At 37.9% G+C, this 27,964-nt stretch overlaps 1 protein-coding gene across 1 annotated transcript in view; it reads left to right on the forward strand.

The window, feature by feature from the left end:
• GDA (guanine deaminase) overlaps positions 1 to 19,789 on the forward strand; it is a 113,518-nt gene extending 93,729 nt beyond the window's left edge. Inside the window, exons 9-14 of the mRNA XM_052645149.1 lie at positions 958 to 1,055; positions 4,693 to 4,760; positions 13,363 to 13,509; positions 16,935 to 17,065; positions 18,717 to 18,744; positions 19,719 to 19,789. Of these exons, the coding sequence (XP_052501109.1) occupies positions 958 to 1,055; positions 4,693 to 4,760; positions 13,363 to 13,509; positions 16,935 to 17,065; positions 18,717 to 18,744; positions 19,719 to 19,789 (543 nt within the window). The remainder of the gene's footprint in view (positions 1 to 957; positions 1,056 to 4,692; positions 4,761 to 13,362; positions 13,510 to 16,934; positions 17,066 to 18,716; positions 18,745 to 19,718) is intronic.
• The last annotated feature ends 8,175 nt before the right edge of the window (positions 19,790 to 27,964 follow it).

The following is a 27,964-nucleotide window of genomic DNA, read 5'->3' on the forward strand; positions in this document are numbered from 1 at the left end:
TCTTTGAGTTAGCAAGTGTATTTCTGAAGATCCATTCTGTAAGGAATATGAATAGGGATGTTAATTACATATGAAAGTTATAAAATGGCTATCAGTGGGGAATTGTTTAGATTATAGAACATAGGTAATTAGAATTTTATCCAACATTCACAAAGAATGAGGTATACAAACTTACAAGGAAGGGTGTTTGTAGAAATATTGTTTGATGTGTGTTTGTGTATGTGTGGGTACATGCTCACTTAGCAAACACTCCCTGGAAGACACACACTGAATGTTATAAAGTGATCCTTCCTGAGGAAGAAAGCAGAGGACTTTTGACATTTTTAAACACTCTTAAGACTGCTTTTTAAAAAAAATGAGTATGTATTATATTTATAATTAAATAATTTTAAGTTAATTAAAATTAATATGAGTGAGGAGAGATCTCATTACAGCAATATATCCCCTGGCCTTGGCCTTTAACGAAATGTATGAACTGCTTGGAAAGTTTAATTATTATGGCAAATGAATTCTTAGGGACTATGTGAACAGACAGGTTTCAAAGGTTAATATTCTGCATAGATCTTGTTTATGCTACATCGTAATTTTCACCCTACTCTACATCTATTTCCATATGATTAATAAATTAGCCTTCAATTTGCATGTTAATTTTATTTGCACAAAGGTTGGAAAGATTTTATTTTAATGATAATTCTGTGGTCATTGAACCATGCTCCCCAAAGAAGAAAGCTGTTTAAATACAGGTTTTATACTGACAGAAAAAGAATTTTGCAAGAGTAAAATCTTATTCAGGAAAACCCATAAATATTATCAGGATTAAACATTAAGAGAAGTCTCATATGTGTGCAGTGCCTGCCTTCTTGAATCAATTTTACCAGCTAAATACCTGGTTGTGAGTGAGGACTAATTTTAGCACTTTGAAGTGGTAGACTCCACCTGGAATGCTCTTCTCTCCAGACAGTGATGGCACATGGCTGCTACCTTTCTGAAGAAGAACTGGATGTATTCAGGGAACGAGGAGTGTCCATCTCGCATTGTCCCAATTCTAACTTATCGTAAGTAGGCAATTATGGACTGGTAGATTACGAATGTTTGGATTGCAACGCAGCAGCCAGATACCTTTTGTTTTCTGTGACTTCTGCAGTATCTCTCTTCTGCAGTTATGTTCTACTGGGATGTGAACTAGATAGAATGATGCCTGTCTGTACTACACTGAGGAGACTGAGAGCACTTAAAAAGAGGCGATTTTTTACAGAGTATACATTTGAGGAGCACCACATCTCTTAAAATTTCTGAGTTTGCACAAAAGAGAACAATAGGAAACAGAGTTCAAAACCAGTAGCACTGAGAATTTAGAGCTAAGGACCGAAAGAGTGCATATGCCAACCAGGTGTTCTAGAGAGAGGGTACCGACCTCCCGTTACTTTATGTGGTACAAACTACCAGAAATGGTGCAGTGCCACCAGAAGCCATCACCCTTCGGTAGATGCCATGCTGTCGTACCTGACGAGATGCACTTAGGAGGGACCCTGTCCTACTGTTAATTCCCCAGGATGGAGAACACTTTATTTACAACTTTTTTTAACCTTTGGAAAGTTATAGATGCATAAGGGAATCAGATGAAAGTTGCCTGTATCTTCACGGAAAAAACCCCACAGACATGAAAATGCTGCGTCTAATTTTGGGGAATTCATGGATCCCATAATACCAACCCATGAATGCTAGTCTAAGAGGTCCTGTTCCAGGATTTCATACAGAAAGGATCTCTCATTTCTGGTGTTAGCTGACCCACAACAGAGCGAGAGGCAGGTTGTGGTGGATCATTAATATATTCATTCAATAAATTTCTTAGTTTCTGTTAGATTTTCATTTTCTTGAGGATTACTTTATATCCTTCCTCGTTTTGAGTTCTTGCAAAAGCAGAACATGGCATAAGGATTTATGTGCAAGTAATTTATTTGGGAGGTGATCTCAGAAAGCACCTTTAGTGGGGAGAGACAGAGAAGGGAAGGAAGTCAGTAAAGAGCACATTACCAAGCAGGTTATCACCATAGGCTCCTGGAATTTAATCCTCCCGGAATACTCAGGGAGCCAGTGTAGACCTCAAGGACACCCTGCCCAAGAGCTTGGGGAGCTGAAATAGTTATACCCAAACTTACCAGTTATTGGTGGAGGGCTTGTGGGTCACCGCGAAGGGGCATGGAGTCTCTGCAATTTCAGACCTTCCCCAAAAGAGGGCAGAGCAGGCTGCAGCTTTGTGAGAGAGCCTCCAGGCAGAGAGGAGATGGTTCTGGCTGTCAGAAGTCGGGGGACTCCGTGAATGAAAAAGTTCTAGTCAGTGGCAGTATAGGAAATGCACATCAGCCATGGCAATATATTTCCGGAGTGTTTTGAGAGGTTCCAGAGGCTTTTCGTTTTCAGACAAAAAGTGATCAAACCTAATAGAGAATCTTGCCTATGTACATCTTCAGTTCAGTTCAGTTCACTCAGTCGTGTCCGACTCTTTGCGACCCCATGAATCGCAGCACGCCAGGCCTCCGTGTCCATCACCAACTCCCAGAGTTCACTCAGACTCACATCCATCGAGTCAGTGATGCCATCCAGCCATCTCATCCTCTGTCGTCCCCTTCTCCTCCTGCCCCCAATCCCTCCCAGCATCAGAGTCTTTTCCAATGAGTCAACTCTTTGCATGAGGTGGCCAAAGTACTGGAGTTTCAGCTCTAGCATCATTCCTTCCAAAGAAATCCCAGGGTTGATCTCCTTCAGAATGGACTGGTTGGATCTCCTTGCAGTCCAAGGGACTCTCAAGAGTCTTCTCCAACACCACAGTTCAAAAGCATCAATTCTTCGGCGCTCAGCCTTCTTCACAGTCCAACTCTCATATCCATACATGACCACTGGAAAAACCATACCCTTGACTAGACAGACCTTAGTCGGCAAAGTAATGTCTCTGCTTTTGAATATACTATCTAGGTTGGTCATAACTTTCCTTCCAAGGAGTAAGCGTCTTTTAATTTCATGGCTGCAATCACCATCTGCAGTGATTTTGGAGCCCCCAAAAAATAAAGTCTGACACTGTTTCTACTGTTTCCCCATCTATTTCCCATGAAGTGATGGGACCAGATGCCATGATCTTCGTTTTCTGAATGTTGAGCTTTAGGCCAACTTTTTCACTCTCCTCTTTCACTTTCATCAAGAGGCTTTTTAGTTCCTCTTCATGTTCTGCCATAAGGGTGGTGTCATCTGCATATCTGAGGTTATTGATATTTCTCCCAGCAATCTTGATTCCAGCTGGTGCTTCTTCCAGTCCAGCATTTCTCATGATGTACTCTGCATATAAGTTAAATTAGCAGGGTGACAATATACAGCCTTGACGTACTCCTTTTCCTATTTGGAACCAGTCTGTTGTTCCATGTCCAGTTCTAACTGTTGCTTCCTGACCTGCATACAGATTTCTCAAGAGGCAGGTTAGTTACCATAATTATGGTCTGGTGACCAGGTAGAGGAAGGATTTAACATCCTATGAGTTTAGTTACACAACACTTAAATGAAAACATGACTCAGCTTTGCAAACTGAGGTTTGAAGTTAAATTTTTCTTTATGGCTAATGTTTTGGTTTGAATGGTCACTGCTATTCCTTCTTCAACAACTTTGAGAGATTTCTCGCACGTGTACTGAGCTTTGAAAATGATCGTTACGAGCATTTTCAAGCAAACCACTTTGACCTTTGCATCTTTACAGACTTCTGAGGATTGCTTTAGTTTTTGTCTCTTTAGAAAGGCAGCACATCTATTGAGCTCAGGGTCATGACGTTTGAAATCTGTCCTAGTTGCTGCTGTCCTCAGAAGCAGCATTGCCTGCATCCCCTCTTCCAATTTTACCCCTCTTTCTTTGCCTTTGCAAATCACTAGTCATTCAAGGCAACAAATGATTCCAGGAGGAGAGGAAAGGCAATGCTTTATAATTTCTACTTCCTAGCATAGAAGGATGGGCTGCTTGAAAAAAAATTTTTTTTACAAGTTGCTAACACCATATTGTATAATTGAAATTTGTTAAGAAAGTAGAACTTGTAGGTTCTCAACAATAACAAAAGGTAAATATATGTGAGGTGATAGGTGTTTCAATGTGGAGAAATCCTCTCCCATTGTATACATATATCAAATCATCATGTTGTATACTTTAAATATCCTATAATTTTGTCATTTATATCTTAACACATTATTGACCACGGGATTTTTGCAGAAGCTAATGCTTGTGGCTGGTGATTTGTTATATAAGTGAATATTGAAATATCTCTAATCAATAACATTCAGGTAACAAAAGATGTATTAATACGTCTCTGGTCAATAAGTTGTTTATAAAGCTGAAAAATAAATATAAACTCGGTAAAACCATTGAACTAATTGCAAGATTTAAGTTCTTTTTATTTTTCCTTACACATAATCCCCTGCTCTCCTTTCTAATTCTTGCTGTTTTGTGCTCCCCTAATAGGAAGCTCTGCTCAAGGTTTTTGATCCTTTTTCACTCCAGGACTCAGATGGTCAGAGGTGACTAATGTGTTTGTGTCAGCATTAGAGCTGAGACAATGGGAATCACAATTTTCAGTGACATCACCATTGTTACTGTTAGCGTCCTTCTCTTGCTGGACCCATGTGGGGGTCTCCTTGTTCTGACCGTCTCCTCTCTCTGCAGGCTCAGCAGTGGCCTGCTCAATGTGCCAGAGGTCCTGAAACATGGAGTGAAGACAGGGCTGGGAACAGGTTAGTAGCTTCCCATTAAGAGCCATGGCAAAGTGGTTAATAAAGTGCATAACTTTCTACTGTGAATAATTTTTCAAGTAACAGTTGTATGATTTTAAAAACTTAGTTTTATTTTCTGGCAGTCACATCTTGTGCTAATAGTGAAGCTGGAAGCAGTAAGAAAATATATGCAAAGGGAGAAGTTTTGGTGGCATTAACCTCTTGAAAGCCATTATCCATGTTTATATTCAGACACAGGGCTATAAAGGATAAGCCCTTCTCAAGTGTTTCAGAGATTCTTTTTAAAGAGTCCTTGTTCTTTTTTTTCCTTTTGTTTTATCCTTCTTGGTAAATTTCAATGGCTTGGATTTTTATGTTTTTAGTCTTCAGTAACTGTGTCATCACAAATACTGTCTCAAAAGAAAATTATTCGACCTTGTGAATAGTGAACACAAATTCAGTCTATGCCATAATGGAGAACTCTGAGATATATTAAAAAACGTGCTTTGCTTTTAAGAAGTTTTTAACAAAATGAGATTCTGATTCCCACAGGCAGTCTGATGTTTACTCGGCTGAAGGGCAATCCAGGTGGCTGATGAATTAGTGATGTCTCCTTTTTCTCATAGTACATTTGAATTGCTTTTCCTGAGTATGTGTAGTGCTGCTCACTTTGGAAGGGAGTCAGGCCCCAAAGTCTAGGCATCCACTATGACCTTTCTTTATCATTGGGTATGAATAACTAAAAAAAATTTTTTAATGGCTTTGGGGCACAAGGGCTTATTTTTCATTCTTGATTCATTTGTCTTACTGATTTATAAGAGCACCAGGATGTTTGCATATTGAAAATAATGGTTTTCATCATTTTTTACAACAACTCAAGTCTCAGTTAATTTTTATACCAAACAATATTGGTAAGACTACAATAATAAAATGATTCATTCCTCAGTTTTACATGAATCAAATCAATTGAGGTTTTTTTTTAATTTGAATTTAAGCCTTGAATCACTAAGATTGTGTAATACTTGGATATAGTTTCAGGTATTAAGGTAGGAAACCAGTTGTTTTCACTCTGACAGAAAACCTTTAATGGATAAGAAAAAAAGTGGTCAAGAGTTTTTGTCAGTGGAAAATTTAGTAGAAATTCAAAACTCAGACGTTGCTTTCAGATTTTCAAGTAGTTTGGTCTCCACAACTTTAGTTCCTCACATGACTTCCAGTTCTTGAATTTGGGTTGCATCAGTTCAGTTCAGTTCATTCACGCAGTCGTGTCCACCTCTTTGTGACCTCATGAATTGCAGCATGCCAGGCCTCCCTGTCCATCACTAACTCCCGGAGTTCACTCAAACTCATGTCCATCGAGTTGGTGATGCCATCCAGTCATCTCATCCTCTGTCGTCCCCTTTTCCTCCTGCCTTCAATCCCTCCCAGCATCAGAGTCTTTTTTGGGTTGCATAGTGATGATCTAAAATGATTCTGTAGAGCTCTGTCATTTATTAGCCATAAGACCTTGACCAAAATACCTTAATTTTCTAAAGATTCATTTCCTAATTTCCATAACAAGAACAACAATAATTATAACAATATCTATGCTACATGCTTGTTTTGAGACTTAAATGAAAAAAAATGCATGTGATGTGGCTTGCAGATACCTGGCAAGTTGCACTAGTCAATAAAGATTGGCTTAAAAGGGAACGAATAATGGTGGTTTCCTGATTAAAGGTTTAATATGATATATTCTCATGTGTTAACTTGGAGGATGCTGATGCATTTTACATAGCTATCCTATATACAACTATTTCCTAAACACGACCTTTATGCATAAACTTGTTCTTTTCCTTTGAACTTTAAGAGACTGTTTAACTTATATTGTGCTGAGTGTAGGTCTAAGACTGGATCATTCACTCTATAACAAGTAGAGGCAGATCTGAACTTTCTCATTTCTTAATTGTTAAATATGAGAAACATGCATGATGCTTCACAAAACCATTGCAAAACAAGAGAAAGTGGTATCAAAAATAATAAGAGAATGAACATATCTCCCATGTACTTTAGGATCTAGAATAAGAGTTCAGAATATTGCTATCATCCCTAGAGGACAAGAAGACATGGCCCTATGAAAAGACCTTGAGTTTTGATGGAAAAGGAAAATTTGAAAATGGAAGAAGAAAATTGAAAAAGAGAAAATAATAAGCTGGAGGGAGACTAAATGGTACAACCACTTTATAAGAAACTGCCGAATAGTTCCCTAAAGTTGAAACACATCTACATATGACTAAGTAATTCCATTTTGGGTATTTACCCTAGAGAAATAAACACATATATTTATATAAGAATATTTATAATAGCTTTATTAATAATAGCCCCAAACTGGAAATAAAGTTTAAAAACCTTCTAACAGGAGGACAGATAAGCAGATGCAGCTCATTCATACAAAGAAACACCACTCAGCATTTTTTTTTTAAAAAAGAACAAATCATTGATATATACAGAACAAAAATATTTTGTTAAAAATACTGGAGAGAGTGTGGTGAGAAGGGAACCCTCATACACTTGGTGGGAAGGTAACTTGGTGCGGTTACAGGGAAAAGAGTATAGAGGTTCCTCAGAAAACTAAAAAGAGTTGCCATATGATCCAGCAATCCCACTCCAGGGCATATATCCACACAAAACTATAATACAAAAAGACACAGGCACCTCTATGTTCATGGCAGCACTATTTACCATAGTCAAGACTGGAAGCAACCTAAATGTCCATCGACAGATGAATGGGTAAAGAACAACGTGGTACTTACATACGATGGCATACTACTCAGCCATTAAAGAAGACTGAAGTAATGCCCCTGAAGCTCTATGGATGGACCTAGGAATGAAAGAAGTCAGGAAGAGGACAAGTACCACATGGTACCACTTATATGGAGAATCTAAAATACGACAGAAATGAACCTATCTACAAAACAGAAACAGACTCAGAGACAGAGAAAGTAGACTTGTAGTTGCTGAGGGAGAGGAATGGACTGGGAGTTTGGGGTTAGCAGATGCAAACTATTACATTTAGAATGGATTAACAGCAAGGTCCTACTGCATAGCACAGGGAACTATATTCAATATCTGGTGATAAACCATACTAGAAAAGAATATGAAAAAAGAATGTATTACATTCCCATACAGCAGAAATTAACACAATACTATACATCAACTCTACTTCAAGAAGATAAAACATTCTCACTTAAAAATCATTTTGTTAAGTGAAAAAAGCCAAGCACAAAAGAGCACTCACTGTATGGTTCCATATGTATGAAGTCCAGGGACAACAGATTGTCCAGGTTAGCAGCAACAGAGCTAACCTACATTGGCAGAAATCAGAAAATGGTTGCCAAGCAAAAGCAGGTAGAAGTCCATATTTGCCATGTGCACTTGATTCTGTCCAAAGTGCCTGATATGTTTTTCTAACTAGTTTTCTTGTTAGGAGGTGTTGCCCTTCCTATCTAACTTCACTCTGTAGGACGGGCTCTAGGTCCAACCGCATCTTTACAAATGGTGCAGTTTCATTCCTTTTTTGTGGCTGGGTGGTGCTCTTTTGTAAATATGCACCACATCTTCCTTGCCCATGCTTCTGTTGATGAATGTTTAGGTTGCTTCCATATCCTGGCTATTGTAAACAGCAATGCAGTGAACACTGGGGTGTGCTCTGTGGTGGTGAAATGGGAAGGAAATCCAAAAAAGAGAGGGATATATGTATACATAAAGCTGATTCACTTTACCATACAGTAAAAACTAACACAGCATTGTAAAGTAGTTATACTCCAATAAAAAGTGATTAAAAATAAAATATCAATTAAAAAAAGTGGTTGCCAAGATTTGGGGTGGGGGTGGGGAGGGGAACTACTGAAAAGGGCCATGAGGGACCTTGCTGGGATGAGGGAAATGTTTAATATCTTGTTTTTTGAAAGGTACTTAAGTGGCTATATATAGTTATTAACATTCATCAAACTGAACACAAGTTCTGAGCATTTTATGATACCTTAATTATCCCTCCGTTAAAACAAACAAACAAACAAACCACGTAGCTAGCCACGAGAAGCAGAATTATTGTTGTGGAAAATTAAATCAGTGATGTGGAGAATGAAGTTGACCAAAGATAAAAGTGGGTGTTTGAGAACAATCTACATGGAAGATAGGAGAGCATGGCACCAGCAAATGGGATTTTCCTGACTAAGGATCCAGAACTAATGGAACAGAAGCAACCATCAGAGCTCTGAAGAACAAATCTTTTCTGAGCTTACTGAGTATCGTAATGAAAGAACTTACCCTCTTTAGGTCTAAACCATAATTGAACCAATTGTGGCAAAATATTTAATTATAAAGGAAAAGAAAAAGCTCTAAAATGCTGAGGCAGGGGGAAAAGTCATTTATCAATAAAACAGTTAAAAACCAATTTTTGTTGGCCTGCAAAATATCAAGAACAAGAGTTTGGAGAGAAAGTGGTTGTTATTAAAGAAGATTATATTGGGCCATTTTCTCCCTTATGTGTGAAGGCAACAAAATTCTCAAATGTACAAAGGTTTGGAAAATATTCTCCCCATGAATCCTTTGAAAAAATTACCTGAAAATCTATATGATTCAATGAGTGATGAGCCAAAGTGAAGGGTCATGGTATAGGGAAGTATGGTACAACAGGACGTCAGGGAAGGCTAAAATCGTTTAAAACAGAAATAAGAAAAAAATTGTAAAGGAGTTTAAAAAATGGCAGAATGTGTACAATGTTAAAAGTAATACCTTTTAAAAAACTATCAGACTATGAGTCTTAAACTGGTCCAGCAGCTTTAATAAACAACAATATAAACATTAAAAAAAATCAAAATGGCAACATAAGTCAAGGTATTTCCCTCTGGGAAGAGGTTCCTGGGACCTGAATCTATAATACTGTCTTTGAAACTGTTAGATCCTTGAGTTTTGGTATATTTTCCCTGTATCATTTGAATGTCTTTAATATTTTATCATAAAATCTTAAAATAATGTACAGGCTGTAAGAAAGAACTTCCCAAGTACTAAAAATTGTTTTACTTTCTGATTTTATTAACAGAAACCAAGAAGTTGTGGTTTATGTGTAAGGTTGAAAGGATGAAGATGTATTTGGCAAGTGGGAGCAAAATTATGAGTGTATAAAGTTTCCTTATCTCAAAAGAAAAGCACATAGCAAATTATCAAAAACAAACAAATAAACCAATAACCTGAAAAAATATAGAACAAGTTTATGTCAACAAGACCTACAAACTCATCAAAACAATGTACATGGAGCCAGGATGCCACTCTCTAGGGACAAATTCCTACCCTTCCAATTTACTTCAATGAATTCAAAAGCAATATTCTTTGATCAACTTGTAGACTCCAATCCAGTGATTAATGAATTTTGAAAAAGCATGTATTCTTTTCCTAATCTACACATCTTAGATGCCAGAGTGTTCACTATATCATTCCTTGGAACTTCCTTGTTTCTCATGTCCCTCTCTTTTTCCTTCCTTTCTTTCCTTCCACCCTCCCTCCCTCATTTTTTAATTTTTAATTAACTTTTGAAAAGCCCACCCCTCTTGGCTGTCTCAGCTCTTCCCCTTCTCAGTGTTTACAGTTGAGCAGCTGGATGTTGCCGGAAAAAATTTTTCTAGTGGTTTCTTTTTAAATGTTGCTTTCAAATCCTAAGTGGCCCTTAGTTCAGTTCAGTTCAGTCGCTCAGTCAGTTGTGTCCAACTCTTTGTGACCCCATGAATTGCAGCACGCCAGGCCTCCCTGTCCATCACCAACTCCTGGAGTTCACTCAAACTCATGTCCATCAAGTGGGTGATGCCATCCAGCCATCTCATCCTCTGTCGTGCCCTTCTTCTCCTGCCCCCAATCCCTCCCAGCATCAGAGTCTTTTCCAATGAGTCAACTCTTCACATGAGGTGGCCAAAGTACTGGAGTTTCAGCTTTAGCATTATCCTTCCAAAGAAATCCCAGGGTTGATCTCCTTCAGAATGGACTGGTTGGATCTCCTTGCAGTCCAAGGGACTCTCAAGAGTCTTCTTCAACACCACAGTTCAAAAGCATCAATTCTTCAGGGCCCAAATAGACAATTATGTTTCTCTAATATGTTCCCATATTCCAAGACAGACTTACCTATTTCTTCCTGTGTATTTTATCCCAAATCATACCCTCTTTGCTTCCAGCTAATGGCCTTATCTCATCAGTCATTGAGAAAACAGACACAATCAGAAGCCTTTCCTTTATATTCCCACCACTAAATTTACATACCTTCCTCCATCTGCTTGCATTTTCTCTTCTTTTTCTTGCTGTAGCTGAAAAAATTTCTCTTCCAATCTAAGTCAAAAACAAACATACCCTGAAGTGTGTTCTGTACTCTCTCTTCTCCCTTGATCTCAATAAATCAATTCCATTGGCCAGTAACTCTCCTGTTATCATTGTTACCTCCTCCCTCCTGGCTCATTCCTTCAGCATACAAACATTCTGTAGACCTCCTGATCTTTTAAGCAAAGGTGTGAAGAAAACCTCTCTGTTAATTAGACACCCTCTCCTGGCTCCTGCCCCACTTCTCTATCCCCTTTTCCAGCAAAACTTCAATGAGTAGGTACTCACACTACCACTGCACCCCAGGCACTCTTCTACTCCTCCACCCACTTCAGCCTGGCTTCTTACCACCACCCATAGTTACTATCCTTGTCCTTTCTACCCTGGATTGTTAACACACTACCATCTTTTCTGGAGGAGGAAATGGCAACTAAACTGAACACCTCATACAAGCATACAAGAAGCCATTGCTTCTTGCTTAAACTCCTGCACTAGCTTCCTAATCGGAGTAGGCGATGGCACCCCACTCTAGTACTCTTGCCTAGAAAATCCCATGGACGGAGGAGCCTGGTAGGCTGCAGTCCATGGGGTTGCGAAGAGTCGGACATGACTGAGCGACTTCACTTTCGCTTTTCACTTTCATGCATTGGAGAAGGAAGTGGCAACCCACTCCAGTGTTCTTGTCTAGAGAATCCCAGGGATGGGGAATCCTGGTGGGCTGCCATCTACGGGGTTGCACAGAGTTGGACACGACTGAAGGGACTTAGCAGCTTAGCAGCAGCTTCCTAATGGTCTCATATTCCTGGGCCCTTCTAATCCAGTATTCTCTTTTCAAAAGAATCACAATGAAAATATGACTGTTTTCTAAAACAAAAAAATCATACAAGTTTATCTAAAGACATGTAAGACAGCTGAACATAAAATTAAACTGCAATCTAAGATTACTTAGTGGGCTATTATTTTTGATCTTTGCAATATACATAGGCACTAACAATTATATGTGTCTACCAAGACGTGACAAAAGGAACTCTTGAAATATTAAGTGTATTTTATTAGCTATAGATGTACTTTTCCTCTAATAAAACATGTTAGCTTACGTGACATTTATACAAATTCATTTAACTTCTATATTCATTCTTGTCAAAGGCAGTATTTCAATTTAATTATGATTAGGGACTTATTTAAAACACTATAAAAATTCTCATTCCTCATCTAATGATGCCAGTGACGAATGTAAAGTTGTCAATATCAGCACTGATCACTTATTACACTAATTTTTCCAGAATATTTAAGTCCACTCTAAAAGCTCTTCCTGAAAAAATTATCATAAAGAAGTAGCCATTTAATTCCCAAAGTCCTCATCAGAATTAAAATAGAGTTGGGACAAGTTTTTAGAGCATAGAACTATGAGTTTATTTTAGATCTCATGTTATCTATAATGTAATCATATTTGACCAATTTCTCTGAGAGTTTAGGGGATAGTCAAAGATGTTTCTTCTCTTAACTTTATTGAACATTTGGATATTGTGCTGTGTTGAATTGTGCTCCCTGAACCACCTCCCCCAAAGGAGATACCTACCAGGAACATGTAAATATGGCCTTATTTGAAATAAAGATCTTTGCAAATGTAATTAAGGTAAAGCTCTTAAGATGAAGTCATTGCGAATCAAGGTGAATCCAATGATGAATGTCCTTATAAGACCAAGCAATGAAAGGCACATAAAGACACAGAAGGAAGAAGCCCGTTTGAATATAGAGGCAGACACTAGAGCTACACTGCCGCAAACCAAGGAACACCAGGGGCCCCCTTAAACTGGGAGAAATCAGGGAAGCTTCTTCCCTAGACACTGTAGGGATGGTGGCCCTGCCACACTTCTGCCCTCCAAAACTGTGAGAGAATAAATTTGGTTTTTTGTTTTTTTGTTTTGCCACACATGTGAGATCTTAGTTCCCCAACCGGGGACTGATCCCATGCCTCTGCAGTGGGAGCACTGAGTCTTAACCACCAGACTACCAGAGAAGTCTAAATGTCTGCTGTTTGGAACCATCACATTTGTGGTAATCTGTTTCAGCAGCCCGAGAAAACTAGTAGAAATGCAATTTGATACTAATTGCAAGTTTTGAATTCCTTTAAATATTAGTCTGTGTCTATTCTGTGTTTGAAGATAACGTCTTTTCTCTGAAGTATATTAGAGTGAATATCTGTCGTTAAAAACAGAAAAAAACCCAATATACCTAATAATCCAGCTCATAAGGTTACTGTTTATTTTATCTACCATAGATGTGGCTGGTGGTTATTCATCATCCATGCTTGATGCAATCAGAAGAGCAGTGATGGTTTCCAATATCCTTTTAATTAATAAGATAAATGCAAAAAGCCTCACCCTCAAGGAAGTCTTCAGACTAGCTACTCTTGGAGGCAGCCAAGGTAATGAGCATTTTCTTTCTTTCTCACACGATGCACAACCATGCCAATCTATGTCCGTGGCTGAAGTATGAAGGTTCATGATGCTGACATTAGCAGGCATCCACGTATTCATGATTTGCATCTCACAAAATATACCCAAAGTTTAGCAAGTAAAGTACACATTTAAGCATGTGGTGAATCATTATTTGAATGATTTGAATCATTAATTTAGCAAGATCTTTGTTTTTGGCAGAAGAGACGTTCAGTATGCAGTTATCATATTCTTGTAATGGATACTTGTATTGGTCACATGCATATGAATTCTTTAATCAGTTTTTTCCCATCAAGTCGTCAAGTGCTCTCTATTGGCCTGAGTAGTGATAATAATAATAGCCAAGACTTACTGGTTTCTTACCATGTGGTAGGCACTATGCAACATGCCTTATGGATGCTGTTATTTAGTCCTCAGAACTACTGCTATTTATTCTATTTTACCAACCAGGTACCTGAGTGAGGCTTACACACCTCACTGCGGTATATTATTTGAATCTAGAAAATATGATGCCAGAGTGCAGGTCAGTGCTTTCCACTGCAATATCTTCCTGTATAAATCTTTTTTTTTCCTTCCTGTATAAATCTTAGCCTAGACTATATATTTTGTTTATATACTTAAGTACACTAATTACAAGCCTCCTTCAAAAGAGAAAGTTGTAAAAATACAGCTGGTTGATATGCAAATATTGTTCATCAGCTTTTCCCTGTTCTCACATGTAATTGTATTTTTACTGAAAAAATAGAACTTGGTAACTGTATTGCTTTCACTTTAGTATTGTAATATAATCTGGATGGATGATAATGAGCATAGCATGAAACCTTAGGTAGCTACTGAGAAAGAAAAACAGGTATTGAGGCAGGTGTATATTTTTAAATAGATCTTGATATTTATGATAAATACCCTAGATCTTAGAAATGAAGTATGGTGAAGGCCAGGGTATCCTGGGAATAGAAACTTCCTGGCTCTTCTCTGAATGTTCTGCTATCATGAATGCCACAAAGAACATTTCAAGAAAAAGGTCATATGCTTTGCATTTTCCCATGTCTTATGACTTCATTTTCTAAAGTTCTAAGTTTTAAAATTTCTATACTTTTAACAAGTGTGACACTCCCCACTTTCACATCTGAGTTCACATAGTTGTCCTACCACCTTAACTTCATGGTGTAAATGACTTATATTTAAATAATGCTTTTTTATTCTAGGCCGACTGTGAGTTGTTTCATCAGGATCCTGTTATCTGAGCAGGCCGGCATGGGGTGCTTACAAATCATTTCTACCTTGCTGTACAGCTTTCAGATCTATTTTCTGGGCCTCTGAGGTTACTGTTACAGAATTTCTTTTCCTTAGCTTGTGTCTCCATAAGAGTCTGTGTGAATGAGATGAATGCTTCGCTGTTAAAAGCTGGACTCTTACTAGCTTTACATTCACTCTCAAGATTAAGATATGCATAAATTGCCTTCACAGAGCCAACATCTGCTCCAGAGACAGTAAAACTGCATTTCTTAAAATGCATTTGAGTTGCTTACCAGCACGGTTAGGCCTCTCTGCAATAATGTGAATTTAGATCAATTTACAATTTACTAAAAGTAGTTGTGTCCTTTTTTGGTTAGTTCATACCTGAACTCTCCAGATTCTAACAAATAATCCAGTTAGTTTATATATATATATATCCAACTCTTTGCAACCCCATGGACTGTGGCCCACCAGGCTCTTCTGTCAATGGAATTTTCCAGGCAAGGATACTAGAATGGGTTGCTATTCCCTCTCCAGGGGATCTTCTTGGCCCAGGGATCAAACCCGAGTCTCCTGCATTGAAGGCAGATTATTTACCATCTGAGCTGCCAGGGAAGCCCTGACATAGTGGCGTAGTGGGGCTGTAACACACACACACATACATAACACACACACACACAACACATGCACACACATAACACACACACACACAACACACACACCCTTGTCAAATCCTGGCAAATGAACCTGGTTATCTGGCCTATTAAACATACAATAATTTTAAGTTGAATAGTCATCAAAAGCTCATGTTTGTCATGCTATTTGTCAAGTGAAAAATGACAAGTGTTAAGTGTAATAACAAGTGTCAAATGAAAAATGTCAAGTGTAATCAGTGAAGGGGGAGAAGATTTCTAGTGACTTTCTATTTCATTCAGTTCTTCTCCCCACAATCAGAAGTCACCCAGCTGCTTTTTAACTTTTCTAATTATGTTTACACCTCTGTCTTCCTATAAGAATTCTTTGGCTAAAAAGTCTTTCTTTCCTGAGAATAGATGAGTTATCCTTTAAATAACCATTTAAAAACAAGCAGGATTTCTAAATGTGTGCTTAGAGCATTGCCAAAAGACTTTTGGATATCCATACATAGAAATATAATGCAGCGGTTACTGTCTAATATTTTCACACAGGACTGTATTCTAACAGTGACAGAATAAAAAAATTCACGTAAAAATTCAGCTACAAAATGCTGCACTCCAGTTGACCTTTCTTTCATGCATGCTTCCATTTGGAATACTCTATCCACATTATTGGCTTTAAGGAGCATAAATTCAATACCCTCACTGGCCAGGAAAACCAGCTACCCTCATCTTTTGAAAGTAAACCATAAAAATGAGAGATGTTCTTCCTTGACATCCACTATTCATGGAATAAGAATTCTAGCTGTGAGATGGATCAAGTCAATAGACATTATTGACCTATGCCCTATGTAAAGAACCATTCTTCTCTGGCAACCTGAAAATCTTTAAGGTTACAGAGAAATTAGTCTGCTTCCTAAAGCACTGGGACTCTTTTTTGAGTTATGAGGATCCATTTACTTTCAGAAGTGAATATTTTTCTATTCAAATCATTTAAGGAACTTAGGATGGATATGCCTGCATTGACAAACATGCAAAATAAAAAGATAATTAGTTTTTACTTATTTGAAGTTCATTTCAGTGCCACAAAAGTAGATCTTATCAGCTATTTTGTAGAACAAAAGAATAAAACGGGGAAGGAAAGGAGTTGAAATGTTGGAAGGTGAATAGGAGAGGAAAAGAAAGATATTAGGTCAATCGTCATGTTTCTTAGAGGGATGAATGGAAATCATAGACCAGCTGGACTGTGAAGGACACTGGTAGAGTCAAAACAAACATACCATAAGAATTATTAATATGATCAGGGTGTTGAAGAGACCTCTGTTCTCAGATTTTGCTTTCCCTCTCCTGCTCTGCTTTCTGTAAATCGAAGTCTTGCGGTCTATTGGAATGCTTCACTATTAAGATACTGATTTTTTTTTTCCTAGTGATATGTTGGCAGATTCTGTCCTTGTAAATTGGGATATTTACAAGGTCCAAAGCTTGGAGATACTGACTGTTTGTTAATTTATTCCACCCTGTAGTCCTGGGGCTGGATAGAGAGATTGGAAACTTTGAAGTGGGTAAGGAATTTGATGCCCTCCTGATCAACCCCAAAGCATCTGACTCTCCCATTGACCTGTTTTATGGAGATTTTGTTGGTGAGATTTCTGAGGTATGTAAAAGCATTTCTTTCTTGAACTAGTCATAACAACTTCCCTATAGGAAAAAAAAAAAAAAAAGAAACTGAAACAGTTTAATGGAATGGAGGAGACTCTTATAAGGGAAGCTAGATCCTTTTATTATAATTTCATGACAATAATGGTATAAATAAACACTTCTATTTTGAATGTATTTGTATATTTGAAGGTACTTGACTCTAAGAAAACATAATATAGTTACCACTTATTGAACACACTTTCTATGTACTAAATGGAATGGGATTATGCACTTTCATACAGCATTTTTGTTTAACTATCAGAAGTATTATGAGAGGAACGTGCTAATAATATTACCGTGTGGTTTATGGGGCAGTGAGACTTAAGGAAGGTTAAATGATTTCCTAAGAACTCATGGCTAGTAATTAATTGACAGAGTTTGGATTCCATTCCAGGACTTTCTGATTTTGGGGTTCTGGGTTCTTGATCACAATGCTACATTGACTCTCTTAATTATAAGAAAGTGAGTTTCATTACTTTGTCCCTCTTATCATGTTTTGTATATATAAAAAATAAACTGGTTCTTACTTTAATAATAAATCTTTATGAAATAGTTTTTCTTAAAATTTAACTATTGCCATTTAAAAATTGATCCACTTATGTGATATTAAATGTAACATACTGAAGTTTTTGGAAGTGCTGGATTATTTGAAGTTAATAGCATTAGTTATTTTTTTATTACTTAATCTTTTACTTTTTATTGATTGAGTGAATTTCCTGGAATATTAGAGTGAGTTTCTGGGAATAGGGTTCAGTCCCATTCATCCAGGCATTTTTCTTGTCTTATACACCTCTTAAAATATTTAAATTATTATATTAAATTATTTAATTTATGTGAACACTTTCCCTCTGAAGATTTCAAGGTTATATATAGAACTTTCAGGCATTGGAAAACATTTGTTAATAATCAGTACTTTTATTTTTTTAGGCAAAAGACCATTTCTTTTTCATTAATAAAAGTAGATTTTGGGGTGTTCATTGGGTACCAGCTTAAGTGAGACAGTGACTATTAGCCATAGAAGCTAGTTCCAGTGAGTAGAGTTATGTACTTTTGGCCATAGTTTAGCATTTTGACTTGGAATACTGGATTGTTGGTGACAAATAATTTCTTCCCCTTTACCCAGCTCTGTTATTGGAATAGACAGACACCAGTGTGTCTATTTCTGGACTAAGTTCCAGCCAGGCTAATGTACACAAAAGAGGGAATTACAGTACCTGTCAAATGGATGGATTATGTACCTTATCTCAAGACCTTTTTAGGGCTTAAATTAAAAATATTTTCACTATAACTCCTTGATATGGAATGCAAGACTAAAGAAATTCACATGTGGAACTGCAAACAGATAGTGATAATCAAGATAGCATCTTTTATGTAAATATATAAATAAGTCTGGGCATTGAAATGTACAACATTTTTCTCCTCTGTGGGCTATATATATATATATTTATAAAAGAAAAAGAGTCTGTGTTTAGAAAAAAATAAAAATAGGTTTTTGCCATCGAGAAATAAGTCTATATTTCTGGGTTTTGTCAACCACAATTTATTGTCAATTTGCTTTTCTAAGTGCAGAAAATACTCTTTTTTATTATCTTTATTTTTCATTTTAGGCTGTTATTCAGAAGTTCCTATATCTAGGTAGGTATATATGTCTCTATGCTAAAGAAAATCTTTTGTCTCTCGGTATGCTCTCTGCATATATTATACCATATGTTAAGCATTATGTGTGATCATTTGCTTAGACTTATTGTTTTTAGCATTCCTTAGCACTGAGCCCATTTATGGTACAATATTTAAAGGTAGTATTTGAAATGAACATGCTCTTTGAGAACATAGTATTAAACCCTAAACTTGAGGAATGGCAGGCAGGACGAGATCATCCTATACTTCCTCCTACACTTGTTCTGACCCTTCCGTCTGTCCCACCACATTGTGTTTGTGATAAGTATGTGGTGGAGTCTTTCCATGCATGCTTTTTTAACATGTTGTTGTTTAGTTGCTAAGTCGTGTCCAACTTTTTTGTGACCCCATGGAATGTAAGCCACCAGGCTCCTCTGTCCATGGGATTTCCCAGACAAGAATACTGCAGTGGGTTGCCACTTCCTTCTCCAGGGGATCTTCCCGACCCAGGATCAAAGCCATTGCATTGGCAGATGGATTCTTTGCCACTGAGCCACCGGGGAAGCCAGTTTTGTTTTTTTTTAACACACTCACATTCAGTTCTATTCACTGAGAGGGAGAGAAGTAAAGAGTACAGAAGATTCTATTCTTCCTCTCACGCCACTGAGTGACCTCTGAGTTCTGAGTGAATTTGGAGTGGGAGAGACACATGTGGTACTTCTTGTGAAGCTCAGTTGTTGCAAGCCCTTCATCTCACCATGCTGGGTATTCTTCTGGGGCGTAAAGATAAGTATTTCTTTTACAACTGGGGCTGGAATTGGAAACCACTCATTCTAGCTAAAAGGACAGTGATGGAGGGTCGATTCAACTTTACGTGAATTCTGTTTTAGGCATGTATTTCAGGCTCTAATCCTCAGATTAGATGCTGCATTTTCTGTTGATCATATCTCCCCGTTCAGGTTATAAACAATGATTCCTGATGTTTCTTTCAGGAGATGACCGAAATATTGAGGAGGTGTATGTGGGCGGAAAGCAGGTGGTTCCCTTTTCGAGCTCAGTGTAAGGCCCTCAGCGTCTACAAGTTTTCCTGGGGTAACGCAGTTCTGTACCTTCTCATGCCCAGGTGGAGTTAGGAAGTCAAAAAACAGTACCTTGTTCTTGGGGTGACTATCTCCCTCTGTGTCCAGTTACAGTATTTGCTTGACAAATCTTTTGAAGGAAGTTGTGCTAATTCTCAGCTCTGGTTGGGAGGATTAAAAATTTCTCCTTTTAGAACTGTTTAAGGTTTACTTTATAGCTCAAACATAAGGGAATGTTATTACTGGTAGTGTTCTTATTATGGGATTTAAATAAAATCTATTTCACATTTGGAAATATGGAGAAAAAAGGATATTCCTATAAGGTTAGATAGTTTCAGCTAGTAAATGTGAAAACTGGAAAACAGAAAATGAACCAGTGAGTATATTTTTACAAGGGAGAAAAAGTTAAGACTATGGAAAACATTGGAAAATCACTTTGGATTGTGTTTGAAAATTATATACTGAGCATACTAATTTTAAAAAGTGAATCTGTTGAATTTTAAAATGTGTTTCTAGATTGACCTTGTGTTCTGGAAATTTGCACTTAATGGCATTTGCATTTCAGAGACGTGTTATTGTTGTGCTTTGCCTTCTTAGGGCATGAAATGTCAGAAATCAAATGCCACATGCTGTCTTAATATAGTTCTGTGCTTAAATGTTTGACAGAAGTTGGTTATTAAAGATTTAACGTCTCTTGGGAATATTATTCACATAACTACATAGCATAAATAGCTGTACTTTTGTGTACTTTAAAATACCTTAGAGTATAACTGTGTGATGCTATTATTGCTTCAGTTTTATCAGAAGAGAAACAAATTCCATACTGCACTGTTGTGTAGATTGGTGTCTTCATAAATTGGGGCAAGTTTTGGGCATCCAGGAGGTGTCAGTACTAAAAGGAAGGGTTTCATTGTGATGACCTGTCCTCCCAAAGAACTATTCCATAGTTGTTGGGAATTTCATACTCATGTCAATCTGCTAGAACTTTAAAATGAAGGACAAATCCTATTAGATAAATATTTTTAAAAATCTTTAAACCCTGCATATTGAAATTACTCTATTTTCAATTTTATCTTGCCTTTTTAATTCCTAATAATTTTCAAGACATTAGAATTCTAGGATGATGAAAAATATTTAGATGTCCCACTAATGTTTATATTAATTAGTACTTAATCTGTACTAGACATCTAGAAACAGCAAACAAATAGTGTTTTTATGCTTCCTAATATAGTGTGCTTTCCTATAACCTAGAATTAAAAACAAATTATGACTTTATGATGAAATCCCTAAGAAATATTGATATTTAAATGCTATATTTAATGTTATTTAAATGCTATATTTTTCTCATTTAGCTCCAAACCCTACAAACCAACAAGAAAAAAGGAGCTTTTCTTACTATATGATAACACTCATACCTAGGGCTTAGAGCTGACTCCTATTATCACCTCATAGTAGAGAACTATATGTAATATCGCTAACTCCATATCTACAGAATGAAGAAGGTTTCTTCTCTGGTACTATAAATTTTATTCTTATACAGTTATGCTAATTCAGTAGTCATCTGCCCAGTCTCCGGCCCCTCATCCCTGGGGAAACACTTCCAGACTTGTGTATACACTACACGTAAAGACAGAACAAATTTTGGTTTTATAGAGTTCGTGTTGTGAGGTATTAACTCAGTAAAAACCCAGTTTCCAGTCTCAGTCTTTCCAGAATTCCTAGCTACAAAGCCATGTCAAAGATGCCCCACCAAACCTCATTCCATTCCTCTCTAGTGCTGGCAGGTGTTTTCTGCTCTATCTCCCCAGTCCCTGCCAAAGGAACTTGGTTACCCTAGTGTCTAACCCACATGCGTGGACAAAGGAATTTGGATGATGTGCAAGATCCGCTAATCAGCAGAAGCTGTTCTTAGCCTTGGAAAGATCCTACCCTTTACCTTCCCGAAGGATGTACATTTTGATGCTGAACATCAGTTTTCATTTAGATTTAGCTCTCATGTGCAGTAAATGTAAGTGTAGCATCAGAAGCAGGAAGAATGGCCATATACAACCAGCCTGTCAAATGCTAAATTTAGCCCTGATAATATATTAGGACCCTCATTTCTTTTCTAGTAAAAATAGAATGTGTTAAAATTTGAGCTCCCTGCACCACTTATGTGTTTTACTTCCCCAAGTACAGTATTCACGAATGTTGCATATGCTTTTTGTGGTAATGCAGGCATTAGACATACACATGCCCAGATGTTTTGCACTTTGAAATGTTGCCTTTGCTCAATGTGGGTTGACTTTCGAATTGCAGAGAGGCAGTATTCCAAGTCAATTCTGTTTGTCGCTTTATTTTGAATATTTTGCTCTCAGACAGCAAAGGAAGGATTAAAACATCTTCACAGCCCCCTCACCCTACTCTGCACTATTTGCCTCAGGTTTGATGAGATTTTTAATACAATATACTTTAACAGGTAAAAATGTATTCGATAATAGAGACTATCATACATTTAAAAATATTTTTGCAACCAGAACACAAAAGCAGGCTCATTAGCCAATGTAAATTTAATTTTCAAAAGAGAGTAAAATGTAGGATTAGAACAGAAAAGGTTGTCCTTGTAATTATAAACTGAGACCAAGAAAACTCTGTCTCCTTATTTATTAGCCCAGGTTCTTCTGATTTAATTGCTGAAGGTTTTAGAATCCAAGAGAATATCTTGGAATAAGCTTCCTTCATGCTAGAAGGAGGTCTTTCTAAATTAATATTATGATCATTGAACCCCATTGGATCTCTTTTTATTTCTGTGAGGATTCTGCATGGTCAAGGAAGGAAGTTGATGGGAAACACCCCTGTTATACTTAGTTGATCTGAGGTGTGGTCTTGAATATCCCTGTCTGCAGCTACCACTGAGATCTCAGCAGGGAAACAATGGCTGTAAGATCCAGCAAAGAATTTTAAATCTTTACTCCCTTCCAGACTCCTCCTGTTTTTCATTTTTTCACCTCACAGCCAGGCATATGGAAAGCTTTAAAAGCTAGCTAGAAGGCCCGTTGTATCAGTTCTACCCTGTGCTTGCTATTCACGGAAGATATTCAGAGCTGGATGCTCCTGTAGCCAACTGGACAGAGGTGATGATGCAAGCAATCACATGTTTGCTTGTTTGTTTGTTTTTTAAAAGTGTTCTGAGTTAGTAAAAGGTAGACTAAAAAATGTGTCATGGGCAGTGTCTTGAAGTAATTTTCAAATTGGTGGACTGTAAATTTTTAAGGTTTTTTTTCTTTGCAATTTCAGATCTATTTAGCCACTGTAGGTATGACTTTGGACCCTGACACTTTAATGTCTCTCAAGCATGGGGAGAAGTGCAGAAATGAACTGACAAATGTTAGAAGCCCTGGCATTTGTCTCCTGCATGTTTTCACTCTCAGGACTGTAGGAGGGGAAGGAAGGAGGGGCTGAGTGTGAGAGATCAGAGGTGAGGGGTTAATTTGTAAATCTGCTCCAAACTGAATGAAATGTAACAGTGAAATTGGCCTGTTCAAAAGCTGAACAGGCCAACCATGACACTAAATGTAAATCCCAAGATGGTTCCCACAGTCCACAGGATTCAAGTGACTTGAACCATAGATGATAGATGGTATTGATTTACCTGTTCACTTCCTACTCAAAAGTCTGGCAGAAAGCATTTTCTTAAAATTGAAAACTACTTTACATTGTATTAAACTTCTGATCGCTGCTCTTAAGAATATATACATGTATGTATTCATGGGAACATTTTCCCTCAATATTTATATGATTTGTTCATTGTTCCTGTGCTAAGTGATCTCTTTCTGCTTCAAACAAAAATAAATGAGGTTCTGTGTTTATATGTTTCTGTTGTTGTGAGTTCTGTCAGTCTGATAGAAGTGAGATTCATTTTACAACGTTTTTCTCCTTTTAACATGAATTTTAAGAGATTGAAAGGTGTCAACTGTATGGTGATGGATGGAAACTAAAATTTTGTGGTAAGCATGTTATATACAGAGGTAGAAATATAATGCTGTAAACGTAAAACATATAATACTATAAACCAATACTATCGCAATAAAAAAAGAAATATCATAAACTGTAGAAAAAATAGAATATTTAGCTGTGGGCCAACATGTGTCTTCTATCCTATAATAGTCACCATACATAGGTTTTTAAAAATTAAGCTGATGGACATCTAGGTTGTTTCCATAGCCAGGACATGGAAACAACCTAGATGTCCATCAGCAGATGAATGGATAAGAAAGCTGTGGTACATGTACACAATGGAGTATTACTCAGCTGTAAAAAAGAATTCATTTGAATCAGTTCTGATGAGATGGATGAAACTGGAGCCGATTATACAGAGTGAAGTAAGCCAGAAAGAAAAACACCAATACAGTATACTAACACATATATATGGAATTTAGAAAGATGGCAATGTATGCAAGACAGGAAAAAAGACACAGCTGTGTATAACGGACTTTTGGACTCAGAGGGAGAGGGAGAGGGTGGGATGATTTTGGAGAATGGCATTCTATCATGTATACTATCATGTAAGAATTGAATCGCCAGTCTATGTCTGACGCAGGATACAGCATGCTTGGGGCTGGTGCATGGGGATGACCCACAGAGATGTTATGGGAAGGGAGGTGGGAGGGGGATTCATGTTTGGGAACACATGTAAGAATTAAAGATTTTAAAATTTAAAAAAAAAAAATTAAGCTGAGCTATAATGTTCATCCCTTTAGATTCAGATTAGTATTGCCTTTGATTTAAGCATAGTTGATATTTCATATGACTGGAATCTACCACAAAAAATACTCTGCATCCGAAGACATAAAGATGAAACCACATGAGACAATGGGAGGGGTGTACTTTGCAATGTAATTAAATCTCATACTACCTGGGTGGGTGACTCACAAACTAGAGACTAATTACATCACATTCTCCCATAGAGCTGAGAGCTCTGAGTTCCACATCAGGCTCCCCAGTCTAGGGGTCTGGCATTGGATGGAGGAGCCCTCAGTGGATCTGGCTTTGAAGGTGAGTGGGGCTTGATTGTAGGAGCTCCACAGGACAGGGGTGGGGGATGGTGGGAAACAGGGCCTCCACTTCTACAGGGTGCACACAAGCTCTCGTGCACACCAGCATGCAGAGCAAAAGCAGTTGACTTCTTAGGAGCCTGGGCCAGACTTATCTGCTGGTCTTGGAGGGTCTCTTGTGGAATTGGGAGGAGAGTGACTGTGGATCTGTCTGGGGTCATAAAACCTGGTGGCGGAAATATTGTTGGATGTACACCTACTTGAAGAGAGTACACCTACTCTTCCAGGAGGCAGACATATTGCTTGCATCATTAGCACGAAAACCTGCCCTCACCCAATGACCTGTAGGCTCCAGGGCTGGGGCACCTCAGGCCAAAGAGCCATCAGGGCAGAAACAGACCCATGAGCAGACAGGCTGCCTAAAGACTTCTTGAGCCCACAGTCACCTCTAGACATGCCCCTTGACATGGCCCTGCCCATCAAAGGGCCAGATTGAGCCCCTCCCACCAGGAAGCCTGCACAAGCCTCTAGACCAGCCTCACCCACTAAGGGGCAGATACCAGAAGCAAGAAAACTATGATCCTGCAGCCTGCAGAACTGAGTACACAAACACATCAGAACCTACCCTGAGACCCTGATCCCTGGCCTTTGGGTAATGAGAGGAGGTGTACTTCTGGGAGGGACACATAAGACATCCCTTACAGAAAGCCACTTCTCCAAGGTCAGGACACATAACTAAGCTACTATACACATAAAGCACAAATAAAAATTTAAACAAAAGAGATGGCAAAGGAATATGTTTCAGATGAAGGAACAAGATAAAACCCTAAAACAATAACTAAGTAAACTGCAAATAGGCAATCTACTTGAGAAAGAGTTCACAGTAGAGAACTCTTTACTTTTGATTGTAAAGACAATCAAAAACTCAGGAAAAGAATTGAAGCACATAGCAAGAGGTTACAGGAAGTTTTTTTTAACAAGGAGAAAATATAAAGAACAACCAGAGTTGAAGAATACAGTAACTGAAATGACACATACACTTGAAGCAATCAATAGCAGAATAAATGAGGCAGAAGAAAGGACCAGAAAGCTGGAAGACAGTAATGGAAATCACTGCTGTGGAACAGAATAAAGAAAAAAGGACTGAGAAGGAATGAAACCGTTTAAGGGACCTCCGAGACAACATCAAATACACCAACATTTTCATTATAGGAGTCCCAGGAGCAGAAGAGGTAGAGAAAGGACCTGAGGAAATATGTGAAGAGAAAATAGCTGAAAAATTCCCTAACATGGAAAAGGAAACAGTCACCTAAGTCCAGGAGCACAGAGTCCCATACAGGATTAACCCAAGGAGGAACACGCCAAGACACACAGTAATCAAATGGACAAGAAGATAAAGAGCAAATATTAAAAGCAAAAAAGGAAAAGCAACAAATAACATACAAAGGAAACCCCATACGGTTATCAGCTGATTTTTCAGCAGAAACTCTGCAGGCCAGAAGGTAGTGGCATGATATTTTTTAAAATGATGAAAGGGGGAAACCTACACACAAGGATACTCTACCCAGCAAGGCTCTTGTTCAGATTTGACAGGGAAATCAAAAGCTTTACAGACAAGCAAAAGCTAAAAGAATTCAGCACCACCAAATCAGCTTCACAGCAAACGGTAAAGGCAGGAAAGAAAAGTCCACAACTAGAAACAAGAAAATTATGAAACTACTAGAGCTCGAGAAGGGAATGGCTATCCACTCTAGTATTCTTGGGACTTCCCTAATGGCTCAGATGGTAAAGAATCTACCTACAATGGAAGGAAGACCTGGGTTCAATCCCTAGGTCAGGAAGATCCCCTAGAGAAGGGAATGGCTACCCACTCCAGTATTCTTGCCTGGAGAATCCCATGGACAGAGGAGCATGGCAGGGCTACAGTCCATGGGCTTGCAGAGAGTCAGACACAACTGAGCAACTTTCACTTTTCAGAAACAAGAAACTTACAAAACTACTAGAGCTCATCAATGAATTCAGTTATAGGATAAATAAGGTTACAGGACACAAAATTAATACACAGAAATCTGTTGCATTTCTCTACACTAACAACAAAAGATCAGAAAGAGAAATGAAGGAAATAAATCTCATTTACCAATGCATCAAAAAGAGTATTTAGGAATACATCTCCCTAAGGAATCAAAAGACCTGTCCTCTGAATACTGTAAGATGCTGATGAAAGAAATCAAAGAAAAACAGAGCTGAAGGAATTGGGCTCCCTGACTTCAAACTATGCTACAAAGCTACAGTAATAAAAACAGTTTGGTAGGACTTCCCTGGTGGTCCAGTGGCTAAGACTCCATTCCAATGCAGGGGACTCAAATTCACTTCTTATTCAGGGAACTAGATCCCACATGCTGCAACTTAGAGTTCAAATGCCCCAACCAAAGATCCCACACGTTGCAACTAAAGAACCTATATGCCACAGTGAAGACTGAAGCTTCCGCATGCCACAACTAAGACCCAGTACAGCCAAATAGATAAATTAATTTAAAAAAAACACAGCATGGTACTGGCACAAAAACAGAAATCAATGAACAGGATGGAAAGCCCAGAAATAAACCCAGGCACCCTATGGTAAATTAATCAATGACAAAGGAGGCAAAAATACAGAATGAAGAAAAGACAGTCTCTTCAGTAAATGTTGCTGGGAAACTGAATATCTGCAAGTAAAAGATTGAAGGTAGAACCTTCTGTAACATCAGACACAAAAATAAGCTCAAAATGGATTAAAGACCTAAATGTAAGACTGGATACTATAGAACTATTAGAGAAAAACATAGGCAAAACACTCTTTAACATAAATTTTGCAACAATATCTTTTTTGAATCTACCTCCTAGAGTAATGAAAATAATTAAAAAATATAAACTAATTAAACTGTAAAGCTTTTGCACAGCAAAGGAAACCATAAACAAAATGAAAAGACAACCCACCGGATGGGAGAAAATATTTGCAAATGATATGACTGACAGGAATTAATTTCCAAAATATACAAACAGCTCATGTATCTCAATTTAAAAAAACAAACAATCCAGTCAAAAAATGGGCTGCTGCTGCTAAGTCACTTCAGTCGTGTCCGACTC

The sequence above is a fragment of the Budorcas taxicolor genome, chromosome 8 (assembly GCF_023091745.1).
Source record: "Budorcas taxicolor isolate Tak-1 chromosome 8, Takin1.1, whole genome shotgun sequence".
In the NCBI taxonomy this organism is placed as follows: Eukaryota; Metazoa; Chordata; class Mammalia; order Artiodactyla; family Bovidae; genus Budorcas; species Budorcas taxicolor.